The sequence below is a fragment of the Leishmania martiniquensis genome, chromosome 5, assembly GCF_017916325.1.
Source record: "Leishmania martiniquensis isolate LSCM1 chromosome 5, whole genome shotgun sequence".
Taxonomy (NCBI): domain Eukaryota; phylum Euglenozoa; class Kinetoplastea; order Trypanosomatida; family Trypanosomatidae; genus Leishmania; species Leishmania martiniquensis.
The window spans coordinates 175,001-193,793 of record NC_090140.1 but is presented as its reverse complement, the minus strand read 5'-3'; the positions used below and the strand labels follow the sequence as shown (position 1 = coordinate 193,793).

Sequence of the window (18,793 nt, the reverse complement as noted above, 5' to 3'; positions counted from 1 at the left end):
GCCGAGACCCCGTTGGGTGGATGGGGTAAGCGGGCGGGCGAGGCATGGAAGCGGTGCTGCGGGGAAAGTCACGCTGCCGCTTGCGCCACGCATCACTGCCTTGTCTTGCACGGCGCCGCACCGCGCAGTCTGCGTCCACAGACGCGAAGACGCGAGCCCCCTGCCCCCAACGTGCGCGCATGTGCGTGTGGGAGGGAAGTCGGGGGAGGTGGTGGTGATGGTGGGAGGAAGGAGAAGGGAGGAGGGGGCGTAGAGGGACACGCGCGCACACGTATGCCTTAACCCGTCAACGGATCATAGCTTCAGTGTCGCTTCACGTGAAAGAGGTGCTCGCTCTTCCGTCTTGGCTACTTGCGGAGTTGCGCGAAAGATAGGATGGGAGGAGAGAGAGAGGAAGAGAACGCGGCAGCCTGCTGGTGCGCGCGTCCATATGCACGCAGGGGCCCAAAACAGAGACGGGAGAGAGAGGGCTGCGAGGCGTTAGAGGCGGGCGTGACCGCCTCACCGGACCGCCCACTCCACCCCTTTACCCCACGGCTTAAATGTGCCGATACTCAAAGTCCTCAGGGCTCAGGCCTGCGTCCTCGACGCTGCTATTCGTCTGGGACAGCTCCGGCGCGCCTAGCCGCGTCAGCCCGCGCACCCACCACTCCATCTCCTGCTCCGTCGTGATGACCTGGCCCTTTCCGTAGTCGAGGCGCAGCTCCAGCCATTCCTCTTTCACGACGCCGTTTTTTCCCGCCACGTTCTCCTGCGTGCCCATCGCCCATATGCCGCGGTCGTTGACTTCAAACACAAAGGCGTTCGTTAGCCTCAGCGAGTAGTTCATGTTCAGCGAGGGCACCAGCTTCTGCCGCCCCAGGTTTAGCATGCGGATGAAGCGGTGGGAGCAGCGGCAGAGCGGGTCTGGATCGGGCACCACGGGATCCCACACCCGTTGTGTCTGTCCGCCAGCGTTCATCCACAGCCGCACATCTGGCCTCACGCGGAAGAGGGAGAACGCCTCCGGCTTGATAACGTACACCGGCGCTTCCTCGTCTTCTGCGCGCGTCGGGTTGCGTTCGCGGTCGCGGAACTTGGCGCGCCAGTCGCTGCTGCTCATGCGGCGCATGCGCTTCTCATCCTCCTCCTGCTCCCGCTTGGCGATGTGCACGGCTTCTTCATCTGTCTTGCTCGCGTCACTCTCCCACATGTCCTGTGCGATGCGGTGGATCACCGGGTGCCGCGAAAAGGTCTGCTCCCATGCCTCCGCCTGCAAGTCACCGCGCAGCAGCTCCATCGACCCAGACAGGAGCGAACGCGGCGGCAGGGTACCCAGCTCCTTGAACCACTGAAACAGCTGTGGATCAGTGTGGCCGAGCATGAGGCTACCCTTGGCACAGTCCTGCAGGTTGCGCACGTGCTCAGAGCTCTTCGGCACTGCAACGACGATGGACCAGTCCGCTTCGCCTGCAAACTTGTGCAGGGCGTGAGGCTGCAGGTCACTCTTCACTGGCAGCTCTCCGCCACTGCCACTGCTACTGCCGCTCGATTCTATCGCGACTGAGGATTTCTTCATGCTGCGCACGTTCGATGTTGTGAGCTGCGCCACACGATACGTCCAGACGTTGTTGTAGAAGCGCTTCGCGAAGGGCTGACCTAAATTGGATTTGACACGCGTCTTGATGGCTCGGCCGCCGCCGCCGCCGTGCGTGAAGGGCACTCGGGCAGAGGCACCGATGCTCATCGCTTCAAGCGCGGGGTCTTTCTGTGCTGTGGTGTCAACTACTCGCCTGCTTTCGGCTTTCGGTCGTTCATCCACAGTGCGCGAGCGTGCGGGTAATCGGTGGTGGCCGTGGTGGCTAAGGAAGAGAGGGGGAGGGAAGGGGTGGCGAAGAGGCAGAGAACACCCGCAGAAGACTTGGACGGCGCGCCAACAGTACCGCCTCATCCCTCCCCCCGCTTCCTCTGCTGCATCAGCGGCGAGAGGGGAGGGATGAGCCAAGAAGTCTCGCGCGGGCCCGGCGAGTCGCCTCGGAGATGAGTCGCGCCTGTGGCAACACGCCATGGCTAAGGGGTTCGGTGGGATGGCGGATGCCCCCCCACAAACCTCTCCTCCCTTCCGCTGGAGCCCAGCGGCGCATCTCCTCTCTCACTTTGTGCAGCTGAGAGGGGGTGGGATGGGGGGGTGCCTCGTGCCTGCAGGTGAGCACATCATTTCCATGTCGTGCGATTACGTGGATAGAGAAGAGAGGGGGGGACAGTGTGAAGGTGGCGGTGCGATGCAATGGGCAATGGCCGCTGTCGGCTCTCCTGCCCGGCTGCGCGCGCCTTTCGGCACTCCTCTGCATTTTGTCTTGACGGAACAGGGGGCGAACGCTTCCGCGGCTTCGCCACACTCACTCCGCCGAGCACTCCCCCTCCCCTGACCACGACCAGACTCCCTCGTCGGGGACGGCCCGCCCCCGGCGCAGCCTCTTTGGGCGCATGTCTGTGGCCCACCCCGCCGCAATGCACCAGAGTGGTGCCGTTCGCATACCGCACAGCTGCGCCCCCATCCGTCAGCCGAGGGGGGGTCCATGAAGCAGGTGGCGTCGTACGTGTCATCCTCATCGGTGGCCTCGATCAACTCCTCAATGGTCCACCAGGAGCTCCTTCCTTAGCGCCGCTCGCCGCCAGGTAACGTGCAGGGCGCCCTTCCGGACGGACGGGAGGGCCGCCGCAGGGTTCACGCGGCGCAGCGCTGCTCGCACCTGATCGCGGAGGCTCGTCACGTCCGCAAACAGGCGCTGCGTTGGGCCTCGGCTCCTCACCAGCTTCAGCAGCAGGGCCGCGTCCTCTCGCTGCAATCGCGTCCCTATCGCATAGGGCCCGCGGAACCTTTCACCCTTTCCATAGCGGATCGTGATACTCACTGAGGCCGTCGGCGGGCTCTCCGAGAGTGTGGAGATGTGCACGTCCTTTGTCAGGAGTGTCCCCAGGTCGCCCGCTCGTGCGGCGCAGTGCCACGCCAGCTTCAGGAAGAGCGCGGCGCGCGGGTGGGTGCGGCAAAGCTCCCTGTAGGCCCTCTGCATCTCCTCCACCCGCAGCGGGGCTGATGTGTGTGTGTGTGTGGAAGGAAGAGGGGATGGGAAGGGGAGGGGCGCCGTTGTTCTCCAGTTGGCCTTCCGTTAGCACCGTCTTGGCCGCCTTGAGTCACATTTCTTCTCCGATGTGTGTATGCCATCGGAAATGGCGCGTCAGCGAAGCGATCGACTCTGTGTGCCGCTGTGAGTGGGGATGGCATTGTGGAGCACGTGTCCCTCTAAATCGCTGGTGCCCCGTAGAGGTTCGCTACACCTCTCACCTTCAAGACACACACACACAGAGACGGACGCACCCGCCATCACAACGTGCCTTTGGGACGGCTTCGGTCGCCTTTCACACGAGCTCCATTGCTCCGCGACACTTTCTCCACTTCGCACCCTAGATGCTTCTACCAACGTCTCCATGCATGCACGGACCTGATATCTCAGCCTTCGTGAGGGCGCTTATGCTGATCAACTGCACTCCCCAAACGCATGAGCGTGCGTGGTGGGAAGGCGGAATGGCATTAATGAGTTGTTGGAGACGCACAATGAAGGAGTGTATGGAGAAGAGGGAGGCGACGGCTCCGAGCAGACGGGGGACCGCACGAGGGGAGGTGCGTTTGCGCCTTGCGAGAGCGCTCCTGGCGTGTCCGCCCCCTCCCCTCTCTCCCCTTCCCCGCCCCCGTGCGCTCTCCAACGTGCGTGTGTGCGTGAGAGGTGATGCATGTGCCCACTGCTTCCTCGCTTGCTTCCCCGACCCCTCTCGCGATGACACTGGAACGGCCTCTATGCTCGCTGCCACATCAGCGGCAGCCCCACGACGGTTCTAACCGCTCTCGATGTCGCGTGTTGCACTGCGACGCATGAAGAGTATGCCCCCGTACAGGGCAAGCATCAGCAGCAAGAGTACGTAGACCTTGAGGCCTTCTTTGTTCGCTGCGCAAGCACCGCCGCCGCTACCCCTGCCGCCCAGGTCAAACTTCATGATAAGGTCATCACAGCTGTTGGCGCCGGCGGCACCAGGGGTGGATGGCGCCTTCACCGCCGCAGTTCCCTCGCGCCCACGCGGCTGGTTGTTCGGTGCGCTCACAGGCGGCGAGTAGCTGCTGAGCACACTGCCGCTGGCCGTGCCGGTGGATGTGACCGACTCGCGGCGCATCGAGTTGATTTCCTCTCGAAGGACGCGCAGCTCATCGGCTGGCTTGCGCCGGGGAGCGGGCGAGACGCTGCCTGGACCGCCCGCGCCATAGCCACCGCTGCTGAGCTGCGGGGATGGGGCTCCGACAGGTCGGCTACGGCTCGAGTCGGTGGCGTCATGAGCCTGGCGGCCGCGCCGCTCCGACGCAACTGGTACGAGACGGGCCTCAGGCGGGACGACTATTTTTGTGGCCTCGTCACCACCGCTCGGCGCCGGGTCGCTGCGCTGCAGTACAACGTTCTCCATGTACACCTTTAGGTTGATGCCAGCTTGGGTGCTAAGGTGGGCGCGCGGAATAGCGCCAGAGGCGATGAGCGACCACACGTTCTTCACAACTTCTGTCAGCCGTGCTGTGTCAGCGCGGGCGCTCAAAATCTGCTGGAAAGCAAGAGGCTCCGAGCTGATCACCACGTACTCGATGGCGAAGCGCTCTTGATACAATGGGCCGCCCGGCGTGGCACTCGAGGCCCTCGACGGACGCGTCATCGTCGGCGCTGCCTGGCGGTTCACGGCGCTCGGTGAAGCGCCACCGCTACCGTCGCCACCGCTGTGGTTCTCGCGACGGCTAAACGTAATCGTTGCCATCTGGTTCGAGCTCGACATGGCGGCTCCGGTGGCGTCAGCGAGGAGGAGTGCGCCATAGCGCGGCAGCGCATGGAACAACTGCGGCGCTGTGCACTTCACCTTAAAAATAACGCTTGTGTTCGGTTCCTGCGGCGCGTCCTGTGTGCTCCATTGCAGCGTCAGTACATTATCCCGTGGCTCGCTCGGGAAGTACAGCGCATCGCAGGAGGCCGTGAGCACCATTGAACGCAGAGGTAAAGGAATCTGCTGATGGCCCTCTTGGCAACGATTAGGCAGATGTACTGTGTGTGTGCGCGCGCGACACAGGAGTGTACCGTAAGGGAGGGAGGTGAGAGAGGCTAAGCAGCAAAATCAGCAGGGGAGGGGTTCACTGTGTGTGTGTGTGGGTGGGTGGGGGAGAGCAGTGAGCAGAGTTGATGCGGTGAAGTCGAGCTGCAACGCCAAGACGCAGGAGGTCCAAGGGGAAGGAGGAGAGTAGAGCGTGGTAGACATCGAGGACACAGGGCACAGTCGGCGGCAAGGGCAAGTCCACATGCCCGCGAGAGGAGGTGACTGGCCGTTCCGAAGAGCTCGTCGGGCTGGCGCAGACCGAGACAGCCAACCGGCAAGAGGAGTTCCCCCCCTTCCCCTCTCTCACTATCGCCACCCTTTCCGCGACACCCACTCCCGAAACGTTCTTCTTTCCGCTCGCCCTCTCTCGCCCAGCGGCGGCGACGGTGCGGGTCCGGACTGGGCCGCCCTATGCAGGCGGAGAGGCGCACCCCCAACGGAGCGAATACGCGACGGCTGCGTGTGTTTTGTGTCTACGGATGACGAGCTGGTCGGGTACAGCGCTGTGGCGCAAATTGTGCGTGTGTGTGTGTGTCGAGAGGAGGGGGGAGGGGCGCAGCTCACGTTGGGTGCTGCGTATTGGACATGGCCGTGCACGATACACGCGCCCAGGCCACCATCGACGGACTGACACAGGAGAGGCCGCCGGCGCGACCGCACGTGCGTCCCCCCCTCCATGTCCCATGACCTCTGTTCGACCTCCTCCGTGAGGCACGCTATGCCGCACTCGCCCCGCTCGCGGTTCACTGGCGTCTCTACGCCTCTCCTGCCACTTCCACCTTCCCTTCCCCAACGTCCCTCCCCCTCCCTCCACCCGCCAGCGACGCGTATGCCCATGCGGATAGAGAGGGATGCAGATGTGCGGTTCTGATGACTCTGATGGCGACACCACACCCGGGCGATCAGGCGAGTGTGTGTATGGAAGGCTCGAGAGAGGGATGGGAGGGACGGGACGGGGTGTTGATCGCGAAGGAGAGCTCTGCGCGCGCACACACACACACGCACACACATCCACCTCCCTTCCCCATCCCAAACACAAGCTGCTAAAGCTCTATGAAATTAAAGATGATGAGCCGATGGCGCAACGGCAGCAACACAGCGGACGCGTATACGCGTGCAAAGCTGCACACCGAGCGGAGTCAGGGGCGCTGCAATGCACGTTACAACAAGACGAGCCGAGCCGCGCATTCGTCTGTTCATGTGTGTGTGTGCGTGTGTGTGTGTGAGCGTCGCATCCCAGCCTACATTGGCTGCGCATCGCTCTCCGCTGGAGGGCCTGTTGAATACCTGAATCGCGGCAGCCACCAGAGCAATTCCCACAGCGACAGTGACACTGAGGCTGCGACGATGACGACGACTACTGCTGCTGCTGCTGCTGCAGTCGCGCTTCGCACTCGTCACGGACGTCATCGAAGAAGGGGTGCTGCATCGCCTGCAGTGCGGTGATACGGCGCTGTGGGTCATACCGCAGCATCGCCTTCAGGAGCGCTACTCCATCGGGGTCAAGGGTAGGGATGTGCTTCTCCAGCGACGTCGGCACCCAGCTTGGGAACTCGGCGTTGTAGTGCGGCAGCCGCGACACGCCCGGCCACACGCGCTCGTTCGGCGTCCCCATGATACCAAAGATGGTGATGAGCTGGGAGTACTCGCCCTCGCCACGGAACAGAGCGCGGCGCAGCGCCAGCTCGGCCATAACGCATCCCATAGACCACATGTCTACGGAGGGCAAGTAGTAGCGATCACCCAGCAGCACCTCCGGCGCGCGGTAGTAGAGTGTGGCGATTCGGTAGGTGTAGCTCTGCAGGGCGAGGCCGAAGGCACGCCCCATTCCGAAGTCGGCCAGCTTCACCGTCTGCTCATCCGCACTCACAAGAATGTTGCCCGGCTTGATGTCTCGATGCACGACGCGGCGGCTGTGGCAGGCGTGCAGGGCGCTCAGCAGCTGGTACATCATGTGCTTCAGCTTTCGGCCGACTATGGGGGTCTGCCGAGTCGACAGGACGCTGCGCAAGTCCTTCTCCATGCGCTCAAACACAATGCACAGCTTCTTCTCCTCGGTGAAGAGGTCCAGTAGCCGCACCACGTTCGGGTGGCGTATCTCCTTCAGGAGGGACACCTCACGAATCGAGGAAACCGAGAGGCCCTCCTCGCCCGAGTTCCACTGACTCGTCTTCACGGCAACGGTGCCGCCCTCGACGACGTCTGTACAGAGAAATACTTTCCCATATGACCCCTCTCCCACTTTGTGCTGGCGCTGGTAGCGCTGGAAGCCCGTCGGCCGCGCCGGGGCGGGGCCACTGCTGCGCATGGCCTCTGCGGACACGCGAAGGGGCGACGCCGACACTGCAACGTGCATGGGGCAGGTTCGGGGTGGTGGCAACGATTGTGGTTGGCGAGTGGGTGACGGCGAAAGAGGGGGCGAGAGAAGCGCGGAGGGGCGGGGTGGGGTAATGATATGCGTGTGAAAGCGTGCAAGCAAGATGGCTACTTCCCTCACCCGGCACACCACACACTCGCGCACTAGGCGAGCGCGTGCGGTGTGATGTCTGCGCGCTCCTGCCTGTCTCTGCCGCGCTCAGTCCGCGCAGAATGACAATGACCCCTCCCTCCCTCTATGTATGTATAGGTGACTCCCTTGCACGCTTCCGCTTCCTCTCTGTACCAGAGCGCTTGTGTGAAGGTGCCCGGAAGAGGGGGGCAGGGGTGGGCAGTAGGAAAGCGAAGGGAAGGTCCGCTTCTGGCGCGTCGCTGTCGTCGAGCGGCTCCTTTTGAGGGTGGCCCTGGGGCCGCTGGTGCGATACTTAGAGGAGCTCCTTCTTCTCCCGAGGGGTGGGGGGTGGGGCGGTCGCGGCGTTCCTTCGTGTATGGGTGGGCTGCAGGCAGATGCGCGGGTGGCGTGAAGCGGGGGATGGGAAGGGAGGGAGTAGTGGTGATGGGGTAGTGGTGTGAAGAGGGGCCCTGGTCACGCCGGCGGCACCACACTGCCGCTGTTTCTCACGGCTATCGCCGTCACCGCCGCACCTGGAAGCGTGACCCACCCAACATCCTCAACCATGTCGTCACGCGTCGGTGAGTCGCCAGGAGTGGACAGGGGAGGAGTGGAGGGAGACGAGCGAGGCGCCGTAACATATCAAGAAACGGAAAAGGGATGAACGGGCGACGGAGATGCGAACGGAAACGTGTTTAAGTGTGTGTGTGTGCCGCCAGCGGCGGAGCGTGCGAGGGCACGGCTGTGCCGAGGCAGGGAAGGGGAACAGGTTCGCCAACACCCTCCCCCCTCTCTAAATCTATGACGGGGTGTCACGAAGGACCTGCACATCGCTGATCGTAAGAGAAAGGGGGGCTGATAGACACCTGTGCTGACGTCACGCAGTGCGAGCGCTGTGAACAGTGGGGAGGGGGTGCGCAGGAGAGAGCAACAGGAGGGGAGGGGAGAGGGGGGGCAAAGGGAGCCTGCCACGACTAGGTGACCCCACCCGGCACGTAGAAACTGCGTTCATCAGTGTCCGTGTCGAGAGTCACGCCACACACACACACACACATGGAGCATCGCCGCTGCACATACTCTTGTTGTGCTGCACACCTTAGAAGTGCCAGCAGCGACCGTCTCTCCTAGAGACGGTCGCTGCCCTTTGAGGCATGGGGCGCCGCCCAATACGAGTGAGGAGCGGGAGGCGCATGTTAGGAGCCCACTGACACACGCACAGCACTCGAGCTGTGCGCTCCCTCGCACACCGCCTCACGCCGGCAGGAGAGCGAGTGAGACAATCTGGGAGCCGCGGATGAGCCGCACGCTCTCTACGTCGGCGCCCGCGACGGCGTCGAGGCGAGAGCGTTTGCGAGGCTGCTGCTGTTGTTGTTGTTGCCGACCATTGCCAGCGCTGCCGTCGAGCTGTATCGCGTCCGTGCTCGACCAGTGCTGCACCATCACGTTGCAGAGGTCATCGACACTGAGCAAGGTGCCACTTACCACTGCGCCGTCATCGTCATCGTCGACTGGCAGGAGAGAGATGGCAATGCGCTTGTGGATGTGCTGTGCGAGATACTTGAACGGATCCGTCGGGGCACCGCTTGAGCTGGTGCCAGCGCCCGGCTCTCTCGTGGCGCTGTTACTGGGGTCTACGCCTGCATAAGGTGCAGCGGTGGACTCCATTCTGGACTCTCCACAGCAGAGGAGGGGCGGGAAGCCGTGACAATCTCCCCGGCTGCGTGCGCGTATTTCTGCTGATGACCCACGGCGCGTCTCCTCAGGTATGTGCGCGCTCGCCAAGAGTGAAAAGGGATGCGATGGGAAGGGGGACAGCGCACGCGTGATGGCCGAGGTAGCAGAGGAGGCGTGCGTGCGTGAGTGTGTGTGTGGAAGGAAGAGGGAGGGGTGAGGGATGGGGATGGAGGAGGTGCCATGATAATTTGTTCTTCACACAGCGGGAGAAGAGTGCTGTGTACGTCAGCAACGTATGAGCTCACCTGCGATGCCGGGACGAGGGTGTGCATGAGTGCCAGTGCCTGCATGCGTCCTCATGACGTGCCTAGCAAGGGGAGGAGGAGGAGGAGGGGAGCAGTCAGAAGGCATCAGCACCCCTCCCCTCCCGCTCATACGACGCTGCTTTCCCTGTCCTGGCCGCGCCTGTTGCTTTCGATTCCATTAGCGATAACAAAATGTACTCAGAGAGGGCAAAGAGGGGGGAGGGGGAGGGGGGCTGCGATGCGCGCAGTTTTGATGGCCCGGAATGGAGAGACGGGCGAGTGTATGCGTATGCCACTGGGGAGGGGAGGGGAGGGGGGCGACGAAAAGGTAATGCTATGGCCTTCCGTCCGCTATTGCCCCAGGCGGCGCCGCTTGCAGGTAGGCTGTCCAAAGCCATCCCACGGTGTCCCCGACCAGGTCATGCAGCACATTCGACACGCACTGCTCCAGCACCAGCTGCAGCAGCCCGGCACGGCGCACGTGAATTGCCGCGGCGGCAGAGAGGAGACTGCCGCCGCGGCTGCTGCGCGAGCGCTGGTGGGAAATGTGGGAGGGGAACGGGAGCCGCGCCGGGGTGGCGTCGGGGTGGCTGAGGCTGGGGCCATCCTCGTTACCCTCCGCATTGCCTCTGCTGCGTCGCCCAAAGATGTTGTGCTCGCCAAGCGCGGCCGGGGCGCAGTGCGGATCGACCCGGTCACGTGGCCCGTTGGTCGCCAGCTCGACATAGTAGTAGGCCAGACGCGCCACATCGCGGAGCTGCAGCTCCTGCGTGAAGAGCGCCTGGACATCGATATGTGCCAGCGCATCGCTGTGGATGCGCCGCGCAGTGCGCAGGCTATCTTGGCTAGATTGCCCCTCACCCTGGCCGAGTAGTACGCAGCGGGAGGCGTAGTCCATGAAGTCGCGCGCGATCCTCTCGGCCACGCCGCGCAGCGCGGCGGCCCAGTCCGCGGGTAACTTGTCGCGCGCCCCAGCCTGCTGCTGTGTTGAATTCGATGCCGGCACGCCCTTCACGTCACCGCGGGCCAGCGGCTTCGAGGCGGACCCACATGGCGGCGACGCCTGCAATGACGGAGAGAGGAGTCCCTGACTCATGTGACCCACACTCATGTCCGTTTCCTTGCCATCCTCGCCCTCGATGGAGGAGGAGGTGGGCGCGGGCGCGACGGCGGCGTATGGCGAGCATGCAACGCCACCGTTCCCTCGCCCGGCGCCTCCTGCAGCGCCCGGGGTGGCAGGCCCAATCGGGCCAAAACCGTCGCCGCGGCGGCGCGTGCTTGGTGACCTCAGCGGAAAATCGATGCCGCCATTGTCCCTCGCCGTGCCTGTCTTGCCGGTGGCCGACGTTGGGAACCGGTGATCACCGCCGCCGTAGCCGCTCATCGGTGAGGCAGCGCCACTGCCTTGGGCCGACTTCGGCGACCCCGTCGCCTCCGCGAACACACCTCCACTCCTCGTGCCACCGCCGCCAGCGCTGCGCGCGCCGCCCTTCCCCGCCTCCTCTATGCGGCGGCGCGCGCGCCTATTCTCCAGTGTGGCAGCACGCACGAGCCCCACAGACAGAACGAGTGCCACGGGGCGAGCCGACAGCGTGGCGGTAGGGCCTATCGCCATCACGTGCGCCGCGGCCGTCTCCGACGCCAAGTAGCGCGCGGCGACGAGCGCTAGTTCGCGGCTGGTGAGGTAGCGGTTTTGCTGATGCGCCACTGCCTTCCTCTCCGCCTCTTGCTGCCGCAGGTGAGCCACAAAGTGGCTGGGTGCCGCTACGGCGGAGACCAGGGTCGACAGGCTCGCGAGCGGCGAATGCGCGCCAGTGATGCTTTCGGCTGCCACGGCGGCTGCGGCCGGCGGCGACAAGCGAGAGACCCGCAGAGCCGCCTCACTGGCGTCGGCACTCGTGCACTCAGGGCCGCTCTCCGCGGCGCTGACACTCTTCTCTGCGTCTGCCTCGTCATCCCCGGCCCGAGCAGGCGAGAGCACGCGGCAGCTTGTAGATGCGCTGCTTCCGTGGTAGCTGAGCGTCCCGTTCGCGGTGTTTTGCTCATGGCCTTCAGCGCTTGAGAAGGGAGACGGTGGCGCCGCTGCTGCGTGGCCCGCCTGGACGCCATCGCGAGCCCCCTTTCGATCGCTGTCGGCGTTCGCCGCTACCGACTCTTGCCGAGAGACAGCAAGGAGAGCGGCCTCGTGAACCATGTAGTCTACAAGCGAGGCGGCCACCGCCGCCGCCGCGTCTACTGAATTTGTGTGCGCGGCAGCGATACCGACCTCTGCACGCGGCTTGACTTCGGCGAATGACGGCGAGGGCGCGTCCAATTGAAAAGCGCGCAGGTCATCTGTGATCCCACCCATCGCGCCACTGCCCGCCATCACTACCGCAGACAGCCTTCCATCGGCGCCGGAGGTGGCGCCGCGGTTGTCCGCCACGGCGGTGGCGTGAGGCTGTTGCCTCGGTTCCCTGTTGTACGATGAGGAGGGCACATCTGCCAGCGCGGTGCCTGTTGCAGCTTCCCCATTGCCTTCGCCGCTGCCGGCAGGAGTCCACGCGCCGCCGCTTTCGTCGTCAACGCCGCCGCCGTTGCCGTACGGCTGAGAGAGCAGCGGAGACAAAATGCTGTGCTGCTCGAGGTGGAGCGGCAGTGGTGCCTCAGGGGCGGTGAAAGAGCAGCAGGCCGCGTCATCATCGTCGACCGAAGATGCCGTGGAGAAGCAGTGCAGCGGCGACGACGCTGCGGTGGTGGCGCCGGTGGCACAGCCCCTCTCTTTCCCCCCTGCTGCGGAAGCGGTCGAAATGGCGGCGGCGTTCGCAGTGGTGACGTCCACTGACGACATCAACAGGGGTGAGACGATGGGCCGCTGCAGAGCGCGGCTGTCCATCTCTGAGACCGCAGCTGGGGGCCACGTGACAGTGCCGATCTTTTCAGCGACGACAACTTCTGCGGAGTCGTGAGGCCCGCCGCCCGCGTATGGCACTTGTGGCACATGGCCGTCTGCTGCACCGGCACCGGCCACGACGGCAAGTGGAAGCATCAGCGGCCTCAGCTGCAGGGCCTGGGGCGGGGAGCGCACCGAGCTCGAGCAAGAGCCGCCACTATCAATGGACGCGAGAGACGCGTCCGAGCCGCCCAGCAGGGGTACGTGGAGCGCCCGAGGCCTCTGCGCCGCGTCCATTTGATTTGTGATGGCCTCGCTGACGTGAGCCGCTGCCTGCGCCTCCATGGCCGCGTCGTGAACGACATGAGAGAGGAGGCCGTCGACGAGGCGCGCAAAAGCAGCGGGCGACGGCAGCCGCGCACACTCGTCTGTGCGGGCTTTCACCGCGTCCGTGACAACGGTGCCCGGCGTCGCATCCGCAGAGGCGGAGCCCATAAAAAAGGACGAGGGGCCGGAGGAGGACGACGGCGAAAGGGGCGGTGACGCTGTGGCGGCCACGGGTTTCTGCGCTGCTGCGTCTACATGAGCCTCGTCAGGACTGTCGACGCTGTCTACGCGCGTTTTTTCTGTGAGAACACCGGGGCCGTCCGTGGGCTCGCGGTTAGACGTGGGATGGCGCTGCTGCTGTTGGCCGTCCTTCATGAACATACGCGCTTCGCGCACTTCCTCTCCCGGCAAAGCAGCCGGCGGTGGCGCTTCAAGAGAAAATTCGTTCGCGACAGTCGTCGTGCGCTCGGCCACCGACACCGCTGCTGAGGCGGCGTCGTGCAAGATGTGAAGCAGCAGAGTGTCGCACCACTCTGAAAGCTGAAGGCATTCGGCAGCGGCCTTTCGACACGTCTGCTGCTGCTGCTGGCGCTCCCTCTCCTCTGTGGCCGCCACAGACTCGACGTCCACACGCTTGCAGGTCGCTGCGGTTGCTTCGCTACCGCGCAGTCGATCCAGCTCCTCAAGCGCGGCGCTGCGCACTTCGTCTCGCGCGAGCGCTTTTTCGTCTTGAGCCGTCTCGAGACACTTCATCTGCAGCTCTTCCACAGCTGCTCTATCCCGCGCCGCTGACACAGCGGCCACTTCTTCTTTTTGTGTCTCTTGTGCTGCTTCCGCAAGGCAGCTGTCGAGGAGATACTTTGAGAGCTCACTAACGGCGGAGCAGAGCGTCGCTGTCAATGCCGCTGCCGCCGCCTCGCGTGCCAGCAGATCACGCGCAGCATCTGCCCTGCGCTCTGCCTGCAAACGTGCGGCCTCCTCGAGGGCCTTGAGGCGCACTGCTTCATCGACCGCATCCATCTCTACTTGCAGGCGGGCTGCCGCTTCCGCCCGCTCAGTGCCGCGGCGGGCCTCTTCCTGGGCTTCACGAACCGCGAGACGCATCACTTCAACATCGGCTGCTTGCCGCTGCCGCTGCTGCTGCTGCTGCCACGCTTCCTCTTCCGAAGTCGATAGTGCAGCTCTGCCCTTCTCTTCAGCGCAAAGGACGTGTGCGCGCGCAGCTGCCCTCTCCTGCGCCACCGCCTCCGCTCGAGCTGTGGCCCCTTCTTCCGCTCTTCTCTGTCTGACCGCCTCTGCCGCTGCCGCGTGGGTCCACTCGCCCAGCACAGCATCTGTGGCTGCAGCGCATGCCGCCATGCACCCTTCTACTGCTTGCTGCTGCTCACGCGCACGAGCCTGCGCGCCCGCGGCCTCCTTCACTTGAGCGTTTTCCACCGATGGTTCATCGCGCGGCGACCGCGCAGGTGTAGACATGCCTTTCGACCGAGCCAACTGTGAAGTCGTCGCAACAGCATTTCGAACCCACTCGCTCAGCAGTGACTTGGCGAGACGGATGGCTGCCTGCCACTGCTGTTCTATGGAACGCCGCTCCGCGGTTTCGGCGTCTGCTTCAGCTTGCCGCTGCGCCTCCTGACGCGCTCGTTCCTCCTCTGCTCTTCGCCGAGCGGCCGCCTCCGCTGCCGCGAGGGCAGCGCGTTCGGCAGCATACCGCTCCGCTTCCACGTGTGAAGCTCTCGAGCGAGCTTCGTCGCCCTCGAGGGCGACACGAATCCTTGTTTCAGCCGCCACGAGAGACCGAGCGGCTTTCCACGCCATCTCAGCTCTGCGACGCGCCGCGCTTTCAGCCAGCGCTAAGCGACTCCAAACCTCTGCCGCTGTGCTTTCGGTCGCTGCGCGCGCGGCAGCTTCGTCGCTCTCGATGCTCCTCACGGCAGCAGCAGCAGCAGCTTGTGCCTCGGCCAACCAAGTCGACAAGGCAGGAGCAGCTGCCTTGCGTGAGGATGCTGCCTCCTCAGCAGCGGCAACATTCACCGCAGCGCACGGGCTCGCATCTGCGTATCGCTTGATGACTGAAGTGGCCGGCTGCTGCTGGTGCGGTGGTGGAAGAGGGCCTGCCCACACTACCGCATCCTCTGCAGCAGAGGGATCCTTCACGTAGGGGAGCTCCTCCTGGTGTAATTCAGCGACCTCTCTCGACTCGACGCCGCCGCGGCGACCGTCCGAGGGCGATGATCCCTGGTGAGGGCCTTTGGCCACGGGGCCGCCCGTTGTCGCCGTGGGAGCCTCTCCAGTACTCCAGCCTAGCACTGGTGCAGCCGAAGCTCCGATGGTGTGAGCTATGGTGACGGCCGCAGCTCTGCTCACCTCCGCGGCTGTCGTTGCGGACGACGTAGACTGCTGCCACTGCTGCCGCTCACGAGGTAGTGCCATTGGAAACGCCTCAGCCCACCTCTCCGGCTGCGGCTGAGGACGTACGAGTGCAGCCATCGGTGTGGCGGGCGGACGCAGGGCTATGGCGATGCGCTCTTCCTTGAAGCTTGCCCAGTGTCGCAGCCACCGCCGCTCCCACCGGTGTGCGATCTCGCGTCGCGTGTGCGCCTCCGCGAGTGCAACGGCGAACGCAATCGATTTGAGGTGCACGAGAGGGTCAGCCACTGACAACGCCCCATTCGGCTGCAGTGCAGCTGCGCTGCGCGTGCCAGCGTTGCTGCTGCTGCTGACGGCGTTACCAGCGCTGCTGTGCACTGACGTCGAGGCTTGGGCCACGACGGCAGGTGGGCCTGTCGAGATGGATGACGACGCTGCCGGGCCCAGGTGAGTATGATGGAGATGAGGACGACGATGATGCCTGCCTTCATGTATTTGTCCATCACGGTGCGCAGCGTGCGCTTCTATAGCTCCCTGCTGTTTCTGCGGCTGAGGCTGACGCACACCGTTGCTCCATTCCACAGACTGGCCGTTCGGTCGCTCGTGGAGGGCGATGTCTGGCAAGCGGCGCGCGTACGACGAGGACGACGACGAGGCAGCGGGTGAGTGCGCAAAGGAGGATTGTGTTGTCGCGGTTGATGCGGCTGCTGCAGTGTCTACGGAGACGGCATTAGCAACGGGGCGCGCCAGCTCTCTGCATGTGCCGGCATCACGCGGCTGCCGCCACTGCTGCGCCTCCTTGAGGGCCGTAACACGGCTGTGAAGGTCTGCCAGCTCCTCGCGGCGCGCTCCGCGCTCCTTCAGTGAGCGAAAGGTGCGCAGGAGCTTACGCGTTTCATCGATCTCCTGCAGCAGTCGTAGCGAGGAGGAGGAGGACAGCGATCGTGGTAGTGGCGACATCTCGAAGGCGACCTTCAGGCCCTGTTTAGGGACGATGGACACACCCGGCGATACTCGAGGCTCAGCGGCAAACGATGATGACAGCCCCGCCGAATACTGTGCCGAGAGACGCAGAGGCGGGGTGTTGCGTAGCCCCAATCTTGGTTCCATGAGGTGTGTGTGGGTGTGTGTGTGGGGGGGGGGTAGGAGGTTCAACGTGAGAGAGGGATGTGATGTTGGTTATATATATATATACGTGCGTGCGCGAAAGCGAGATGGGGTGGTGGTGGTGAATGGGCGAGTCGCGTTGCCGCCAACCGGATGTTGAGGCGGCTTGTCCCTGATCTATGACGACGAGAGGAGAGGACAACAACAACAAAAAAAAAACAGGTCAGGGCAGGGAGGGACACGAGCGAAGCGGAGAGAGAGCGAATGACTGCGACGACACGCGCACGCGCACGCCCCCCAAGCGGCCAGTAAGCCTTTACGACGTTGGCACGCGTGCATGCGCGAGTACAGCGGGAGAGGGAGACAGAAATGCAGTAAAGACCGATGGAGAGGGCAACAGAGAGAGAGGGGGGGAGGGAATACACGCCACGGACTCTGGGAAAGGGTGTGGGATGGGGCAAGCCGAGGCCGCCCCGTCTCCTCCTCTTCCCCCCCTCTCCCCCTCCCCATCCCGCGCCATCGCAGTGCCCACCGCTGTGGTACACGCTGCGAATGCGCACCTCCGTTCTTCTGCAGAGCTCTGATGGGCACACACACACATGTGCATACTTCTGGTGAGGTTCAAGGGCGGCGCAGCGAGGGTATAAGAAGCGCTTGCCAGCACGCACACATGCACACAAATAGTGTGATGCACCTATATCCCGCTCTCCCATGTGCGCCGAGCTGCATCTCTGATCCGCCCCACCACCACCAGCCAGGAGAGCACATCAGCGGCATCATCGCCCACCACGAAGCTGCGCCTCCGTCACGGGCGACCGTCGAACCGAGGTATGCAAAGACCCCCCTCCTCCCGATGGTGACAGCGGCGTGCTCAGGCTCCGATCTTCACGATTGCCTTGAGTCCGCCTTTGATGTACACGTCGTCCCAGACATCCGGCAGCGCCTCCAATGACGGCGCCGTCACCATCGGGTACACGACTCCAGCCTCTTGGATGGCCTTCAGTACAAAATCTAGCTTTGTCTGCCGCTCTTCGTAGGACAGGGCGCTCAGGTACGTCGGGGCGAACAAGCCGGCCATGGTGACCTCGTTGTAGATGAGGCTGGAGCCGGAGACGAAGAGGCCAGCGCCGTTCTGCGCGCCGTACGTGACGACGTGCGCCAGCGGTCCTGTGCACTGCAGGAGGGAGTCAAAGTGGCGGCCACCGACGCCGTTCAGGTAGAGAGCTGCGCCGCGGACGCCGACGGCGGCCTGCATTGCGCGCGTCCCGGCCCCGTTGTATTCAAAGACGTCGGAGTCAAACTTGGCGTGCCGCTGCTTTGCAGCCGCGAAGCGATTCCCCGGCGTGGCGGCCGTCAGCATCGTCACCCCGTACGACCTCGCCAACGCCGAAACCGCCAGAGAGGTTAGGCTGCTGCCACCGTTCTGAATGACGATGTCGCCCTTGCGCAGCCGAGAGTAGCCGTCCAATAGCTGCTGGGCTATGAGAAAGTTGGACGCCGTTACCGCCAGCTGCACTTGATTCGCATGGATCTTGTGCAGCTGCGACACAGGCACTGCGATCGTCGTCGCCCACGTCCCATGCAGCGGCGCCACCCACACGGTATCGCCCTCTTTCACCGGCGAAGACGCCGTGGCAGCAGTTGCCGGGGCACGCACGACTTTACCCACACCTTCGCAGCCACCTATTCGGGAAAAGGACGGCATGTTCACGCGCTTGCGGCCGAGTGCCGTGCCGTTGATGACGGCGGCGTCGACCCGATGCAGGGGTGCCATCATCATCTGCACTACCGCTTCATCTTTGCCAGGGATGATGTCAAATTTCTCGTACACGAGCACCTGACTAAGGGGGCCGCAGCGGGCGTAGCGCCAGCCAGCGGAGGACACCTTCGACATGCCGGAACTCTGCGAGAGCGGGGAAGAGGGGGGAAGAGGCCTAATGCTGCTGCTACTGCCGCTACAGGTGCTACGAAGAGTTACCAGGGCCGCTTACTTGCAGTGCCTTCGAGTGGCTGTACAAGAAGAAAGGAAATGGCGAGAACACACACACACACACACACGGGCAGAGAGGGGCGCTACAGGCCCACGTGCGCGTCGTCGTGTCTCCTGCTCTGAAAGATGGGGCGAGGGGATATAAAGCGGAGAGCCTTCCGCGCACTTCCTCTGAGGACACCGTGTCCACCTCCGGAGGAAGGGGGAGGAGCGCTGACTCTCTTTCTTTCCCTTGCCTGCGTACGGCAACTTCGACAGAGTGAGGGCAGACTCGCGGAGCCGATGATGGGCTGCGTAGTGGTAAGGCGATAGCGTGGAGCAAGGTGTGCGGACGATAAGAGTGGGCGATAGGCGTGATGTCTGCAGGAAGATGTGGAGCGTATCAGCACACCCACGCACACACAAGAGCGCCCAAAGAGAGGAGAGAGAGAGAGAGACAACGCGTATTTGCAGAGAAGTCGGGCAGTTGGCAGGGAAGGACAAGGAGAGAGGGGGCGGCA

The 18,793-nt window shown here is 63.9% G+C and overlaps 7 protein-coding genes across 7 annotated transcripts; all 7 read right to left on the bottom strand.

Moving 5' to 3' along the window:
- Positions 1–538: 538 nt before the first annotated feature.
- On the bottom strand, positions 539–1,726 carry LSCM1_07734 (uncharacterized protein; the record flags this gene model as incomplete). The annotated part of the gene is made up of 1 exon (XM_067325093.1): positions 539–1,726. One exon carries the CDS (start codon positions 1,724–1,726, stop codon positions 539–541), a length of 1,188 nt encoding a protein of 395 aa, XP_067181298.1.
- Positions 1,727–2,612: 886 nt separating this feature from the next.
- LSCM1_07733 (uncharacterized protein) lies at positions 2,613–3,053 on the bottom strand (the record flags this gene model as incomplete). Its single annotated transcript, XM_067325092.1, has 1 exon — positions 2,613–3,053. One exon carries the CDS (start codon positions 3,051–3,053, stop codon positions 2,613–2,615), a length of 441 nt encoding a protein of 146 aa, XP_067181297.1.
- Positions 3,054–3,873: 820 nt separating this feature from the next.
- Positions 3,874–5,052, bottom strand: LSCM1_07732 (uncharacterized protein; the record flags this gene model as incomplete). The annotated part of the gene is made up of 1 exon (XM_067325091.1): positions 3,874–5,052. The coding sequence occupies one exon, from the start codon at positions 5,050–5,052 to the stop codon at positions 3,874–3,876; it is 1,179 nt and encodes a 392-aa protein (XP_067181296.1).
- Positions 5,053–6,517: 1,465 nt separating this feature from the next.
- LSCM1_07731 (uncharacterized protein) lies at positions 6,518–7,516 on the bottom strand (the record flags this gene model as incomplete). Its single annotated transcript, XM_067325090.1, has 1 exon — positions 6,518–7,516. The coding sequence occupies one exon, from the start codon at positions 7,514–7,516 to the stop codon at positions 6,518–6,520; it is 999 nt and encodes a 332-aa protein (XP_067181295.1).
- Positions 7,517–8,899: 1,383 nt separating this feature from the next.
- Positions 8,900–9,313, bottom strand: LSCM1_07730 (uncharacterized protein; the record flags this gene model as incomplete). Its single annotated transcript, XM_067325089.1, has 1 exon — positions 8,900–9,313. The coding sequence occupies one exon, from the start codon at positions 9,311–9,313 to the stop codon at positions 8,900–8,902; it is 414 nt and encodes a 137-aa protein (XP_067181294.1).
- Positions 9,314–9,961: 648 nt separating this feature from the next.
- Positions 9,962–16,306, bottom strand: LSCM1_07729 (uncharacterized protein; the record flags this gene model as incomplete). Its single annotated transcript, XM_067325088.1, has 1 exon — positions 9,962–16,306. The coding sequence occupies one exon, from the start codon at positions 16,304–16,306 to the stop codon at positions 9,962–9,964; it is 6,345 nt and encodes a 2,114-aa protein (XP_067181293.1).
- An 868-nt stretch (positions 16,307–17,174) lies between these two features.
- Positions 17,175–18,197, bottom strand: LSCM1_07728 (uncharacterized protein; the record flags this gene model as incomplete). The annotated part of the gene is made up of 1 exon (XM_067325087.1): positions 17,175–18,197. One exon carries the CDS (start codon positions 18,195–18,197, stop codon positions 17,175–17,177), a length of 1,023 nt encoding a protein of 340 aa, XP_067181292.1.
- Positions 18,198–18,793: the final 596 nt, after the last annotated feature.